General features: G+C 42.3%; 1 protein-coding gene across 1 annotated transcript; it reads left to right on the forward strand.

Moving 5' to 3' along the window:
* Positions 1–837: 837 nt before the first annotated feature.
* LOC120996207 (keratin, type II cytoskeletal cochleal-like) lies at positions 838–8,586 on the forward strand. Its single transcript, XM_040425985.1, has 9 exons — positions 838–1,354; positions 1,852–2,060; positions 3,550–3,610; positions 6,049–6,144; positions 6,232–6,396; positions 6,480–6,605; positions 6,684–6,904; positions 7,321–7,349; positions 8,203–8,586. The coding sequence occupies exons 1-9, from the start codon at positions 941–943 to the stop codon at positions 8,379–8,381; spliced, it is 1,500 nt and encodes a 499-aa protein (XP_040281919.1). The 5' UTR covers positions 838–940; the 3' UTR covers positions 8,382–8,586.
* The last annotated feature ends 8,601 nt before the right edge of the window (positions 8,587–17,187 follow it).

Below are 17,187 nucleotides of genomic sequence, written 5' to 3' on the forward strand. Positions count from 1 at the left end.
CCTCAGGCATGCCACAGTCCAGGTGTTAGTCCCCTTGAAACAACTTTTCCATCACTATTGTGGCCAGAAAGAGTCCCTGTGGGTTTTAAAATTCGCCTGCCTATTGAAGTCTATGGCGGTTCACCCGGTTCGCCCGTAAATTTGCGTTCGCTGTTCGCGAATGGAAAATTTTATGTTCGCGACATCTCTAGCATCCCCGCCTCCAGGGACCACGCACAGAGCGCATCGTGACAGTACCCCCCTCCATGCGGTGCCACCGGACCCAAAACCCCAGGTGACAGTTTCTCTGGATGTTCCACATTAAATTTTTTGACAAGTCTAGAGGCATGAACATTCTTAGCTGGTACCCAGGATCCTTAGCTGGTCCATAGAATTTCCATGTAAGGCGCTTTAAAGTAAATCTGTCACCAGATTTACGGTGTCCTAACTAGTTGACAAATCCCCTTTGCAATATCCCTGGTCACTTTCTTTAATTGACCCAGCTATTTTGCTAAAATAGTGTATGCCGAAGAGTCCTGAATATTCATGAGCTCCTGATTTTCTCTGCCTCCCTTCTGCTAATTCAGTAGGAAAGAAAAACCTGTAGGTTCTTATATGACAAACTGCTTATTGTTTTAATTCAATTTTACCTTTCATATAAAAAGATAATATAACCATTAATAAAACATGGCTATAGAAGTTAATAAATTGAAATAACTAGCTTGTTGTGAGATAATTCCTTTCATCAAGATATATTAAAACACAATTTCAGATTTGATAATACAGGCGTGTAGCATATAAGATTTCTATAAAAGCACATGATGCTACAATTGTAACAAGAAACTGTAAATGGTAACACCCAGTCTGAGTATAAAATCCACAGAAGACTGCGAATCCTCCAGACCTTCAGAAGACAGCAGTTGAGCGGAATCTTCCACCTTGCTTTGTAAGAAGAACCATCATGTCTCATCATTCCACCGTCGCCTCTTCTGGATACAAGCACTTCAGCTCTTGTTCTGTAGCTTTACCTAAACATTCCAGTTCTCACAGCATCTTATCCAATTCTTCTAAACACATAGGACATGGACACAAGTCTCATCATTGCTTTAGCAGCACAAGTGCACATAATATTGGATCAAAGGGACATAAGATCTCTGTAGGAGGTCACAAAAGTGGACATGGATCTGGATTTGGAGGCATTGGTGGTGGTTATGGAGGACAATTCGGTTGTGGTGGTATTACCCCTGTTACCATGAATGAAGGTCTTCTTGCTCCTCTTAACCTGGAAATTGACACTAGCATCCAGAGAGTAAGAAATGAAGAGAAGAACCAAATTAAAGGCCTCAACAATAAGTTTGCTTCATTTATTGACAAGGTAAGATTTGTGTGAAACTGACCATTTCTGATATTCTATATTTTTAATAGAGAAAGATCTTCAGAATTTACATTTCTAAAAAGGAAAAGTAATTTATTTAACTTAATTTTTCCTCAGGCGCTACACTAACTCAATTTAATATAGGAGTATCATTTTTCCAAATGGAAATGAAAAGCCTCATTAAGAACCTACACAATTTCCTTATTGTTTAGATTACCTAGAGGCACCAGATGAAAGTTCTGGAATTTCCCAGTAAGCATACCCATAATTTATAAAGTGAAGAAAAGTGCAAGTAACTTAGATTTATAATTAGGTAAACTACAAATATTAAATTTCATCAAGCACAAAAAAATTCCACTCAAGTGGACTAATGATACAGTCGTAAATAAAATATACTGTATTACAATTATATAGAAAAAAACTGTAAGTAATAAGAATGTTAATATTTGTTACTAAATGGTACTATAATTAATATCTTATAATTTTGGACTTTTTAGGTGAGATTTTTGGAGCAGCAGAATAAGATGCTAGAGACTAAATGGGCTTTTCTACAAGAACAAAGAACAGCCCAGTACCAGATTGAACCCTTGTTTGAATCTTTTATCAACAACCTAAGAAGCCAACTAGAGAACCTGGAATGTGAGAGGGCTCGTCTAGATGCAGAGAGAAACAACATGGAAAGCACTGTTGAAGATCTAAGAAGAAGGTACTGATTGTTCAAATTCTGAAACTAAATTTTTCCCAACATTAAAAGAGTTGTCCCAGAATGACAACTTCTCATTAATCCACAGGATAGGTGATAAGTGCCTGATTGTGGGGGTATACTGGGAGCCCCATCAATTACAAGTATGGGATCCCATGTTCCCTGGATGAACAGAGCAGCAGTTGAGCATGCACTCTGTTGCTCCATTCAAAGTCTATTGGAATTCTGAAGATAGCAGAGTACTGCACTTGTGTATTGTCGTCATGCCCATAGCATTTAAATGGATTTGGGGGGTACTATCTCTCCTTGCAGAGAGCGCCTTAATCAGCATGATGAGATTTATAGGCCATACATGCTCCTCTGGAATTCTGGGAAGAAAGGGATGCAAATGAGCTCTTAGCAAGCTCTGCCTCTAATGCCACCAGATGTAAAGCAGCTATCCGATAAGTCAATGTTCGACCCTTTAAAGAGGCCTTGAGACATTACTTGGATATTAAATAAGCCAGCATCTCCTCTGCAGACCGCTGTTTCGGGGTGATTGTCCCTCATCAGTGCAGAGAATAGTACTGGCTTAACCAGGTGAGAGGCCTAAGTCAAGATTCGGGGCTACTAGATAAAATTTGATTGATATAAGACCATATTGATGTGTAGATTTCTGAGAATGTTAACCAACAAGTGCTAGAATGTTTTATTGTATAATAATAAAAGTTCAGAAAATTGTCTGTTGCATTTCAGTATGAATGCATAAGTATACTATTAATGAAAATAAATCATTTAAAGATAGTCTGTCATTGATGAACAATCCATGAGAAGCATGTCATATATCAAGAGGATCTGAGCAGATTTATATATAATTTTATGGGAAATGTTATTCGTTAAAATCTTTGTTCATTCTATGCTTAAGGGTTCTACTCAGTGAATGACAGCCTTTCATGTATGACTGTGCATACAGAGATAGCCGTCAATCACTGATAGGGCCACCCAATGGACTCCCAAGCATAGAGTGAGAAAAGATTAAAATAAATTAAATAAAAGTGATAAGGAATCTTTTAAAATGTATTTCAATCTCTTCAGTTCCTCCTCCTGTATAAGATGGTGTGGACAGATCAGACACTATGTTCAACATCACAGGCTCCCTTTAAATGATTTATGGACTATGAGCCTCCAGGTTATACAGAATACAAAATGTTCATTTCATTAACCTATTTTTTAATTATAGGTAAAATAGTTACAAATAGTTATTTTGATAAAGAGAGAATTAAATTGAATTCCCCAGGCCCTAATGCAAAACTTTGAGAAGGCCTTCCTACAGTACTTATGTTTCAGACGGCCTTTAGGTACCCTCATACACCAGGACGGTCGTACCACTAGCTCTGCACTTCCTATAGCTAGGTCCCTGTGGATAAAAATTACTGCAGTGATAGAAAAGTAAAAAAATAAGCAAAAACCAAAGTCACAAACAAGACATTAACCAGAAACATCTTTCTTACAGCTATGAAGAAGAGGTGAACAGGCGCACAGCGGCTGAAAATCAGTCTGTTAGTATAAAGAGAGTAAGTATGAAAATTATATAATAGATATTATACCAAAAAGCCAGTGGCGTACCTTCAATGGAGACAGACTATACAACTGCTTTGGGGCCTTACGCTGGACTCCTCCTCTTCACAACGAGAAAACACAGTATTTTCATACAGCCGTCACTATGGGGAGCCTTAAAGAGATTATTGCAGCTTGTATTGCAGTCATACTAACTGCATAAATTCCTATGCTCTGAGCTCCCCCTAGAGGTGGCTTCAGGCACCCAGCATTCCAGCTGTCTAGTGTAAATACACTGAGAAAATGGTGTTCAGAATAAGTGCCATATTTTTAACCACCTGTTTCACTTTTTCCAAAGTGGGTCAGGTGGTGATTGACTTTTTTATTACAGTTCTTTAGAACAAAAATTTCTTACCTTTAATAAAAAAAACATAAATTTGTCAGAAATCTGGGGTGTTTCTGGGGAGTGATTAACACACACTTTCCTTTCTAGTAATCTTAGGTCCATACTAAGTTTTGCTATGGGGCCCTGTGAGCATTGGCGTAGCTATAGGGGTCGCTGCGATCGCAATTGCGACCGGGCCCCTAAGTCAGGGGGGCCCACGGGGCCCCCTCAAGCCAGGAGAGCCACAGTAAAGCCGTACCTGCGGGCGGTGCGGCCCGCAGCTAAGTTGCTAACTAAAATCACATAGGGGGCGGAGCGGAGACTGAGTGGCGAGCCCTGCGTGCACTGTGCAGGGCAGACGAAGTGAGGAGGGGGAGCGGCTTCAGGTCAGGAAGAGAAGTGAGCAGCTGTGTGCTGCTGACCGCCGGGTTTGGTTGTGAGTGAGACTGCACTGTCTCTGTTCCAGCAGAGCCTCTGACTCTGAGCACATAAGGAATGTCGGTAATCATTCACCTCCTCACACCCCTGAAAGGCAGATGTTATGGTAGACCCTACAGAGCTACAGGACCTGACCGTTTGGTAGTATAAAGGACCTTTGATGATGTCATGATCGCGTGTGTAGGAGGAGTCAGCGCTGCAATTGGTCCGAAGAACTGTCTGTATAAACTGCTGCAGAGCAGTGTATGTAATGTGTACGGTGGTGCTTTGTGTGCAGCAGAGCTGTATGTGTAATGTGTACAGCAGAGCTGTGTGTGGGTAATGCATGCCGGCTGCAGCAGAGCTGTATATATATTGTGTGCAGTGGAGCTGTGTGTGAATGTTTGTGCAGCAGGGCTATATGTGTAATGTTACAGCACGGCTCTGTGTGAATGTGCATGCAGCAGTGCTATATGTGTAATGTGTAGAGCAGAGCTGTGTGAGAATGTGCGTGCAGCAGAGCTAGATATGTAATGTGTATGGTGAAGCTGTGTGTGTGTGTAGGTGCATGCAGCAGAGCTATACTGCATATGCAATGAGTACACAGGGTTGTGTGTGTGTGTGTGTGTGTAGGTGCATGCAGCAGAGCTATACTGCATATGCAATGAGTACACAGGGGTGTGTGTGTGTGTGTGTGTGTGTGTGTGTAGGTGCATGCAGCAGAGCTATACTGCATATGCAATGAGTACACAGGGTTGTGTGTGTGTGTGTGTGTGTGTGTAGGTGCATGCAGCAGAGCTATACTGCATATGTAATGAGTACACGGGGCTGTGTGTGTGTGTAGGTGCATGCAGCAGAGCTATACTGCATATGTAATGAGTACACGGGGCTGTGTGTGTAGGTGCATGCAGCAGAGCTATACTGCATATGTAATGAGTACAGTTGGGCTGTGTGTGTGTAGGTGCATGCAGCAGAACTATACTGCATATGTAATGAGTACAGTGGGGCTGTGTGTGTGTAAAAAGAGTAAAAAAAGAAAAAAATATATTTTAAAAAATATATAAAAATGCAATTCACCCTTTCCTAAAACTTAAAATAAAAACAAATATAAAAATTAACATTAGGGGTTTCGCCACATGCGAAAACACCTGTACTGTTAAAATATAAAAATATTTATCCCATATAAACGGCAAGATGGAAGAAAACTGTTAAAATGGCTGATTCTACGATTTTTGGTCTCTTCCCACCAAAAAATTGAACAAAATGTGATCAAAAAGTCATACACGCCCCAAAATGGTATCAATGAAATGTACAGGCCGCCCGCAATAAATGAGCCCTGACACAGCTCCATACACATAAAAATAAAAAGTTATGGGGGTCAGAATATAAAATGTATTGGTGAGATTTTAGCTCTGCCGTTGGGCGGGCATGGGAGCACAGGGATCTGGTGGTGTTAGGAAGGGGTATTGAGGGTAGGGGGCCCAAGATGAACTCTTGCACAAAGGCCCATGAGCCTTTAGCTACGCCCCTGCCTGTGAGATCTATGTGGGCCCCTGCCTAAAACCGTTCATCTTAACCATTAATCTTAACAGACCATAAAAATGTTGATAATATGTGTTTATATTATATATTAATTGTATTGTATCTGTTTAGGATGTCGATGCTGCCTTCATGAACAAAGCTGAACTTCAAGCCAGGGCTGACTCCCTCACTGATGAAATTAACTTCCTAAGAACTCTATATGATGCGGTAATTATGCTATGTTCCGTTCATTTTCAATGAATACTGTATTCATTCGGCCATACAAATATATTTGATTTCAAATTGGTTTTACAGGAGATCAGTCAGCTCCAGGCTCAGATCTCAGACACTTCTGTAGTTGTATCCATGGACAATAGCCGAGACCTGGACCTGAACAGCATCATCTCTGAAGTCAGAGCTCAATATGAGGAGATTGCTAACAGAAGCAGAGCTGAGGCTGAGGCCATGTACCAGTCACGGGTGAGGGTAAAACATGGGAACTTAGTATTTGCCGTGATTAACAGTATTTTTTAATACTTAATTATTTTTTGTGGTGTCTCTAGTTTAATGAGCTCCGTATGGCAGCTGGAAGAAATGGAAATGATCTGCAAAACAGCAGAAATGAGATCAGTGGACTCAATCAAACAATCCAGAAACTTAAAGGAGAGATTGAATGTGCAAAATCCCAGGTAAGCAGAATAAAGATCAATGAATGATGAACATTTTTCCAAAGGTAAAAACAATAGTAATTCCTAATACAATTACAGCGTGCTGCACTGGAAGATGCCATCAATGAAGCTGAGGATCGCGGTGAAGCTGCTGTTCGTGATGCCAAGAGTAAACTGGCTGAACTGGAGGCTGCTCTACAGAAGACCAAACAGGACATGGCTCGCCAACTGAGAGAATATCAGGAGCTGATGAATGTCAAACTGGCTCTGGATATTGAGATTGCCACCTATAAGAAGATGCTGGAGGGAGAGGAATGCAAGTGAGTACAACCTACTGGAGACATAACCATGGCCAATGTATACAAAACCAAATAATATAAAAGCTTTTTCTAGTCAATTACCAAACCAAGTGAAATGTCGCAGACATACTATAATCACATTTCTAGAGGTCCATTTGTCTTCAGCCTACTAAAATGGCTACAGCTGCTAGTCAAAATAATCAAAATAACAAGTTTCACCTCTGCCTTTTATAGTGTTCTCTTTTACATGGTCAAGTCTGGTCCTTTTTCAAACAGAGTGAAATACAAAGAATGGCATAAGCCGTCCAAATATTAAAAAACAACGTATTGAATCACACTAGACACATTACTAGAAGAAATGGATTTGTAAGAGAGTAAAAAGTCAAGCACAGTCACAGTATACAACACAAAATAATCATTGTAATGTTGTTTTTCAGGATCGCTGGTGGCAGGTCTGTGAATATTTGTAAGTATACGCATTGTGTTTGCCATATTTACATATTTCGTGCTACAGACACTTCCATACCTTTTCTTTTTGATAATCATACTGTATATGATATGTGCAATGCTATATGAGCAGCTTTATAAAGAAACTTGATTCGGCAATGCTCTGCCAGGAGATGTCTATACTGTCTATTTAAGGACACCCAGTGATTGTGATGTGAACTGCAGTCTGGCAACAGTTTTGCTAGCATGAAGGAACCTATGGTAGTATATAGAACCAAGGTTTAGAACCTCATCTGGTCCAATGGTTACATTGTCAGATTCACCACTCTCTATAAAAAAAATAACTTAAAGGGTTATTCTAATTGAGAGATTTATGGTATATTGACAGTATATATCATACATCCCTGACAAACAAGCGCCTTACTTTTATGACCCTATAAGGAAAATGGGTTTCTATTCTTCCCATGTTCATAATACATAGGGGAGGAGAAATGTGGCCAGACATGCAAGGGGTTATAGGGGTGTCCTAACATTTAACATTAGGAGATATGTGCCTGATTGGAAACGATATGACCCCTGGGACTCCCACCAGTCACAAAAACTAAGGACCTATGTTCCCCTGTATAAATGGAACATGCACACAGAGTCTCCATTCCTCCTAACAGAGCTAGCCATACAGTGCACCACTGCAGTTCCACTTCTTGCCACTCCACTTCTCTATGTGCACCACCAATAGAGGGCGCTCACACGTATCCTCCAAGTCATGCACTGGTGTCCATATTTCTCAATGTGAGCAACATTATCATTTAAAACACTGTATTAAAGGAAAGATATATATTCACTGTAAGTTAATAATTTCCAATCTTTTGCAGCTGTTCTACATTCCAGCACTGGTGGAAAACACCATTCAGGAGGTCACCATGGTGGAAAACACCATTCAGGAGGTCACCATGGTGGACATCATCATTCTTATCCCCACCAAAAGGGAGGGCATAAATCCAGTAGCTGTGTCTATAGCAAACATCAGTCTGTCCACGGCCACCATTGTTGAAGTGGTACGTTAGATGCCTAACTCCAACATGCAATGGATATCATGATACTGTATATATTATGCCTTGTCACTATGCTTGCAGTGATTAGTCCATTACATACTGTATTAATCTAGTTGTTTCATCTAGGTTTATAGGATGCATTATAATCATGACTACTTGTCTATGCTGCCTTAAATAAATAAATTGAGCTGAGTGCAAACTTCATTACTCTTGGTTTTTAATTATTACACAATTACAGTGAAATGATACCACACAATGGACACTTACTTATAGCCCAATTCACAACATGATATTGCCATAAAATAATGCAAAAAACAAAGTTAGACCACCACACCGTTCCATGCACAAATACACATGCAAACTTTGAAAACATGGATAAATCTCATTTGTATTACTGTTATAATTACTATATGAAAATTTGAATCTTTTTGCACACATTTTTGATCAAAACTCTGTCAGGCTGAACTTCTAGTGCCAACGTGGCTTCCAAATGACAGGACCTCAACTATCAGACCTGCCTCTCCTGGGCTGAAGCCTAGAAGATTCAGGGCAATGTGGAATCCAGCTATATTATACTTTGATTAGAGATGAACAAAGTTCTCTAAAATCCGATTTGGCTGCTTCCGAATTTTACAAAAAAATTTACTTTGTGATGAATTACTTGATCACGAAGCGCGTTTCTTTGTAAATAGCAGGTGCAGATCCATATTAAAGCGTTTTAGTGTTTGCAAATTTCAAAAAATCATACCTACCATATCCATTTGATCGTGAAGAGGCCGCCATGGCCATCTTTCTTGAAAATTCAGCCCAAAGTCTCACGCGGGGCGGGATTTCTAGTGAGATCCTCAAGGAAAATGGCCACGGTGGCCTCTTTGCGCTCAAATAAATGAGGCAAGTATTTTCACCGCCATTTCAGGGAAAATCTATTTTTTCCTGAAATTCTGTTCAAAGTCCACTTTGCGAACTTCGATTCCATTTTTAACTCCCTGCCTTCCCAGATATCATTTTTCGGGTCAGTATTATTACAATGATACCCCCATAACAATTTTATAGTTACAGTGTGTCTACAGAGAAGTGTAAGGGCTCATTTTTTGAGGGTCAATCTATTGTATTTATTGATACTATTTTGGATTGTGTATGAAATTTTGATCGCTTTTTATTCATCTTTTTGGGGATGGTAAATTGGCCATTTTCAGTTCAATTTTAAAATGTGCAGGATAAATACCTTCATTTTAATAGTTCATACATTTTGGAATGTGGCAATGCCTAAAGGTTGATGAGCAAAGTTTTAAAAAATGTGATTTGGACGCTTCACCGAATTTTATCCCAAAATGTTATTTTATCTGATTTTATTTGTGATGAAGCGCATTAAAAATCAGCTATTTCCTGGCTGCAGAGAGCCTTTATATCGGCGTACAACACTATGCATTTCATAAACATGCATAAATAGTCCACTGTGGTAGTGAAACAGTTACTGTGCGTCAATATGACAGGCAGATGACAGGCATCACTCTTAGAATCACTTCACACCACTTATTTGGTCAGTTATGGGGCCAAAACTGACTAAATAAGTCAAGTGTGAACTGAGTCTAGCAGGTCAATGTTAGCATCAGGTATAAAGAACCGTGCAGAGGCCCAAGATTGTATTATAGAGTGAAAGAGCGCACTCCTTTTACACTGTCAGCTGAATCCACATAGATTTCTACAGAACCTGTTATATTAGACACTGATACATGTAGTGGCCCCAAGACAGAGTGAAGACTGTGTCAGCAGTAGGTTTGTGTTGACATCACTGTTTATTTTCCCCCTCTTCTGGCCCCTCACAAGAACAACCCCAAAAGAAATGGATTCTGTCTTTTGAGCATCTGTCTTCACATGGTGAGCATTTGGTACATAATACATCAGTATTGCTAAGGCCAGAAAGAACAGAAGTGGATCAAAAACATGAATGACACATGATTGGAATATTTGCATGTCTTCTGTGTTTTTTACCCACTCATCATGAGTATATCCTGAAATAGGGACCGTGTGATAGATGCCGTACGGATGCTCCAAAGAGAGCATCTGTTGTGTTTTCAATGGATGAATCAATAAAATATTTGATATCATTGAATAAAATATTTGATAATATTGAATAAAAATAATTGATTTACACAAGGGCTCAGAACAATGTAGTGCAAATATCGACAATCATAAAATAAAATCTCAAATTCAATTGTTCAGTCCAAATTTGGTATAAACATCTGGGTATTGGTGCAGTCCAATCGAATATTATAATGTCCCACTTCTCATTACAGCAGCGTCCCGCTGAACATGAAGTAGATAGCGGCGTCCCGCTATAGAATTACTTGCAAGTAAGATTTACCTTATATCAACCGAAGGTTCTCCAGACTTTAAACTTTGGGTCCTCTCCTCAGAAGTGTCTGTGACACAATGTATCAAGAGGTTTACCTAGACGACTCTGTGTTTCTGTTGAATTTAACTGCCAAGTCCACCAGATCTCAATCTGTTGGTGGAAAAACTGCAGTGATGTTTGTAGCAGAGATATTCCGTCAAAGGAGGCTTCCAAGTGTAGTCTGTAAGTCGGTCGGTTTGGGGTACTTTGTTCCTTCAATATACAGATGGGGGGTGTAGTACCAGACGCGTTTCGGGGTCCAAGTTATTGCCCCTTTCTCAGTGGAAGGGGCAATAACTTGGACCCCGAAACGCGTGTCCAGGAGTGTCAGCACAGAGGGCCTGTCACACACACAGGGAGTGGGGAAGTGACCACTGAGCTCCACCTGCATCCCTGTCCCTGCCTACTTGCCTCGCAAGTCCTATTGACAAGGGACAACTGGTCGACAAGCCCTTAGCTAGGAAAGTGCAGGAAAGACAGACAACACATGCAACAGAGTAGTCAAACAAGCCGAGTTAAAAACCAAGAGAGCAGTAAGGTACCGGAGGAGCAAGCAGAGGATCGTCAGGAGAAGCCGAAGTCAGGACCAGGAAGAAACGCCAAGACCAAGGGATGAGACGGACGGGAAATCAGAAGCCAAGCAAGAACAAACCAGGTAAGTATATCGCAGGAAGGACCACAATAACAGGCAATCTGCGGCCAGCAGATTGCCCGTTTAAATAGGGCGCTAGTGGAGTCATGTGACGTGGCCAGCATCACATGACTCCTAAGTTCCAATACAGCCCATACAGCCGAGCGTTGAGTGCTCAGCAAGGGAACGGGTGACGCCGGGCGCACTGATGACGCGAGCACTCCTCGGCCGTCCCTGCCTCCTGGAACCATGCACAGAGCGCATCATGACAGGGCCAACCTGGTCAGATCTTTGTGACAATTGGCGATGGCGCACATAGGCTACGGCCAACTGACTACATATGATGTCTCGATAGTAGTTGAGTTTATCTTCCCTTTCAGCAGGCGGAAAAAGTGATGCATCTGGCCATTTGTGCAAGGGACTCGGAGGGACTCCCTGCCTCCATCTCTACTGCATACTGCCACGGTGTGTGTTGGGTCACCTGCCTGGCCTTCCTCATCGCCCTCCAGCTCCTCATGGTCCTCCTGCTGCTCCTGCTCCTCTCCTGTCGCTGCAGATAAACCTTCCATTTCTGTATACATTGCTTGTCCATGAATGTACTCCTCTTCCTCCTCCTCCACCAGTTCAGTACCCACAGGGCTCATGTGGCCATGAGATGTAGGCACCACATCTCCAGTCCCCTGGCCAGCCAGATTTATCTGCTCCAGGACGTTAAGGTGTGGAATGTTGTTGTTCATTGCGTAGTACTGGCAACTGACAAATAAAGTGCCCTCCTCAAAGGGCCTGAGCAAACTGCTGGTGTCACGCATGAACTGCCATTGGCTAACGTTGAAGTTACACCGGGAGTGCTCCTGTCTGCCTACATCATCAATAATTCATTTATGGCCTTCCTCTGCTCATATAGTCAGTCAATCATGTGCAGGATGGAGTTCCAATGGGTGGAAACGTTGCATATCAGGCGATGTTTGTAAATGCTATTCTGCCTTTGCAGCTCCAGGAGGACGTGTTTTGTAGTGGAAAAGTTGCTGAATTGCATGCACAGTTTCCTGGCCATTTTTCAGGCTGTTTTGCAGTTGGGTGGAAGACTTAAGGAACCGCTTTACAACCAGAATAAAGACTTGCGCCATCCAGAGCGCAAGGGTCAGCCCTCCTTGATGCAGCACTGACACAATGTTCTTCCCGTTATCAGTGACCACAGTTCCGATCTTCAGTTGGCAAGGAGAGAGCCAGAATTCAATTTCCTCCTGAAGGACACGAAGCAGTTCCTCCCTGGTGTGACTCGATTCGCCCAGGCAAACCAGGTGCAGAATGGCATGACACCACTGTGCTCTGCATAGGTGGTATGCTGGAGGAGGTCTCCAAATTGTGCCTGCAGTGGAGGCTGAGGATAAGGTTGAGGATGAGGAGGCAGAAGAGGCCATTGGAGCATGACTCACAGCTTGAGAACATGGAGGTGGCAGTGGCAGTGCCGTCGCCTGGTCAATTTGCTGGTGTGGCTGGGTAGGAACCACATTTACCCAGTGGGCCATTAAGTACATTTATTGTCCTTGACTGCAGTTACAGCTCCACACGTCGGCATTGCCGTGAACTTTAGCAGATACCGACAGGCTCAAGGACGGGCCCACCTTCTGTTCAACATACGTGTGCAGGGCTAGTACAGCCTTTTTGGAGAAGTAATGATGGCTTGGAACTCTCCACCTTGACTTTGCACAAGCTATCAGTTCTCTGAAATCTGCAGAGTCCACCATATGGAAAGTAGCAGCACCTTGGCCAGGAGCACGTTCAGCTTCTGCACCGTTGGATGAGTGCATGCATACTGTTGTAAGATGGGAAGGAAACACAGCTACCTTCTGCTGAGGTGATGGAGCCTTGACTGCTGGAGAAAGGGGTGCACTTGTAGATGCAGCGTCAGGCTGTACCACTACATTAGCGCCACGGTTTTCTCAGGCCACTTTATGGTGATGTCACGGATGGTGTACAGGGAAACAAGACAATACAATATAATCTATGAGTCACTGGATCCACAACTAAGGAACAAAAGGGAGACCCCTGCATGAGACCTGCCACTCTCCCTGACTGCTCAGCCTATGCGAACACCCCAAAGGTGGATGGGCGCATATCCACGTACCTCGACTATCTTACAGCTGAAGACCCTACAATAGTGAGGGGACAAGACCACCGGCCCCCTACACAGACACGGAGGGAGCCAGGGTCACCTGGATCCAGCAAACAGAAAATCACAAATACATAAACAGTACTTATCTTGCAGACGACTGGGAACTAGGAAAGGCATGCACACACACTCCAGGAAGTTGTATAAGCCGCAACCTAATGCATCATGGGGAGGAACTTAAAGGGAAGCAATCAGTCCAACTGCATGACAGCTGAGATAGGCTAACGAGATGAGGAACTGAAATCAAAACAAAGAAACTCAAGGAGGAGGTTCTGGACGGCTCCTGTCAGAGCTTCTCAGCTGTCTGGTTGTGACAGGTGATGCTGCATGTGTTGATGCAAGGTGATGTTGCCAACATTGGCACCCTGGCCACGCTTCAATGTCTGCCCACAAATTCTACAAACGGCCACACTGACGTCATCCAGCGACTAGATGAAAAATTCCTACACTGGGAAGTATGACATTTTTCCCCCATCGTTCCATGCTGACTGCATAATGCTGTTGCTGCCTCCAAGAACCCGTGTACCACTAGTTCGTCCAGACAGGTAGGCTCCTGAGTAGCAGACAGTCTACCCTGGGCACATTTTGCTCCAGACCTCACACTGCTGCCACCCTGATGACTCAAGACCACGCTACCACCCTGCAGGCTCAGCTGCTGCCTCACACTCAAGCTGCCGCCTTCTTCTCCTGATGATAATGATGAATCCCCCTCTTCAACAGGCTCTCATGTGCGATCAGCTACATCATCATCCACTACTATCTGCACGTCACTGATGTCACCCTCACCAGTCTCAGGGCCGCATGCCTGACTGCTCGCAACACCTGCTCCCGCACGACTCTCATCATTGCTAGTTGCCTGCCTACCAGAGGAAGCAGCAGATCTCTACTCCATATTTTTCGGGGCAGTAGCTGCTGACTGTCCCCAAGAAGCTCGTCTTCACTGAAAAATGGAGCAGACGACATACAATACTTCCTGAGCAGAAGGAACAGGAAATGAAAGAGGCAGGTTCATGACAGGTGGGGGCACAGAGCTTGTTCCTGGGCCATGCCAACTATGCTTATATGTAAAAGGACATCGACACCCTAAAATTTGTCGTATCAGGCTGCAATTTCACCACAATTAAACAATTAGGGATTAAATGAATGAATTATGTGAAAACGAATGTGGACACCATAAAATCTGTAGTATCAGGCTGCAATTTTATCCCAGAATGAAGGATGGATGAATGAATGTACTTATATGTAAAAATAGGCGAACACCCCAAAATTTGTAGCATCAGGCTACAATTTCACCCCAATAACACAATTAAGGATATACTGATTTAATTAGGTATGGAAGAATGTGAACACCCTAAAATCTGTAGTATAAGGCCCCAATTTCACCCAAGAATAAAGGATGAATGGATGTACTTATATATAAAAGAATGTCATCACCCCAAAATCTGTATTATCAGGCCGCAATTTCACTCTGATTAAGCAATTAAGGATTAATGGATTTACTAATGTAAAAAAGAACGTGAACACCCAAAAATCTGTAGTATCAGACCTCAATTTTACCCCAATAACAGCATCAAGGATTAATGAAATAATTTATGTTTAACCCCTTCCCGACTGCAATCCGTCTATATACGTGCTATTTGCACATACCCCGTGCAGCTAGCACGTGTATAGACGTCATGGCAGCTCTTTAATCCAAGTGCTGCAAAACGCTTGGATTAAAGCTTCTGCCCCTGGACTGCTGCTGTCACGGACAGCATACAGTCCAGTAATGCCTGCAAGTGACCAGAGTGGTCACTTGCCTGCAATCGATCCGATTGGTTAGTCTGTGCAGACTAACCAATCGGATCGTGGCACTGTTAAAATGCCGGTTTCATGCTCTTATCTGCGCTCTGCAGATCAGAGCCTGAAATCAGGCACTGGCTGCTGTGTGCCCCCGATATGTTCCCCCTGATATGTGCCCCCTGATGTCTTCCCTGGTGTCCGTCCGCCCCTTGATTTATTCCCTGCTTGCTGTTTCCTCCATGCTTTGCCCCCATCTGTGCCGTTCCTGCCCCCATCTGTGCCGGTCCTGCCCCCATCTGTGCCGGTCCTGCCCCCATTTCGACCCGTGGGTCCCCCTGCTCCGCCCCCCTGCTATTTGTGATAGCGGCGGCTCTGTTCCTGAGCCGCTGCCATCAACAGTGAGTGTCAGCTGTATGCTGACACTATGCTGTAACCCCTTTGATGCTGCTGACAGCGGCATCCAAGGGGTTCACAGAGGGAGGGGGCTCCCTCTCTCAAACACGGGGCTGCCGCGCTGCGATGGCAGCGCCTGATGGTTGCCAGGGCAACCGGACGCCTTGCAAAGGCGTCCAGTGTTGCCATCTATCAGTGTAAAACTGATAGTATTATACTTTGCAATGCAAGAGCATTGCAAAGTATAGTACAGCCATCAGCCCCACTGGATCTTCAAGAAAAAAAAAGTGTGAAAATAAAAAAGTTAAAATAAATAAGTAAATATGTAAATTCAAAATAAAATAAATTGCCTTTTACTATATCCGCTAATTTATAAGAGATTAAAATATGAAAAAATAAATAAACTACACATATTAGGTATCACCCCATCCGTAACTACAGTCTCTATAAATATATCACATGATCGACCCCGTCCGATAAACACCATAAAAATAAAAAATAAAAACTGTGCAAAAAAGCCATTTTGTCACCCTACATCACAAAAAGTGCAACACTAAGCAATCAAAAAGGTATATGTACTACAAAATGGTACCAATAAAATCGTCACCTCATCCCGCAAAAAATGAGCCCCTACATAAAAAAATTGCTTAAAAAATAAAAAAAACTATATTTTAATCATAATGAATGATCAAAAAATGATATGTACCCAAAAATGGTGCCAATAAAAACATCAACTCTTTCTGCAAAAAACGAGCCCCTGCACAAGACGATCGGTAGAAAAATAAAAAAATAAGGCGTTCAGAAAATGGAGACACAAAAACATATTTTTTTTTTCCAAAAATGCTTTATTATGTAAAACTGAAACAAAGAAAGTAGACATATTTGATATCATCGCGTCCGTAACAACCTTCTCAATAAAAATAGCACATGATTTACCCTGTCAGATGAATGTTGTAAAAAATAAAAAATAAAACGGTGTCATTTTTTGGTTACCTCGCCTCACAAAAAAATGTAATATAGAGCAATTAAAAATCATATGTACCCCAAAATAGTACCAATAAATCTGGCACCTTATCCCCTAGTTTTCAAAATGGGGTCACTTTTTGGGAGTTTCTACTGTAAGGGTGCATCAGGGGGGCTTCAAATGGGACATGGCATCTAAAAACCAGTCCAGCAAAATCTGCCTTCCAAAAACCATCTGGCACTCCTTTTCTTCTGTGCTCTGCCGTGTGCCCGTACAGAAGTTTATGACCATATGTGGGGCCTTTCTGTAAACCGTAGAATCAGGTTAATAAATATAGAATTTTGTTTGGCTGTTAGCCCTCAATGTGTTAAAGAAAAAAATTGATTAAAATGGAAAATGTGACAAAAAAGCTAAATTTTGAAATATTATCTCCATATTCCTTTAATTCTTGTGGAACACCTAAAGGG

Source organism: Bufo bufo, chromosome 3 (assembly GCF_905171765.1).
Source record: "Bufo bufo chromosome 3, aBufBuf1.1, whole genome shotgun sequence".
Taxonomy (NCBI): domain Eukaryota; kingdom Metazoa; phylum Chordata; class Amphibia; order Anura; family Bufonidae; genus Bufo; species Bufo bufo.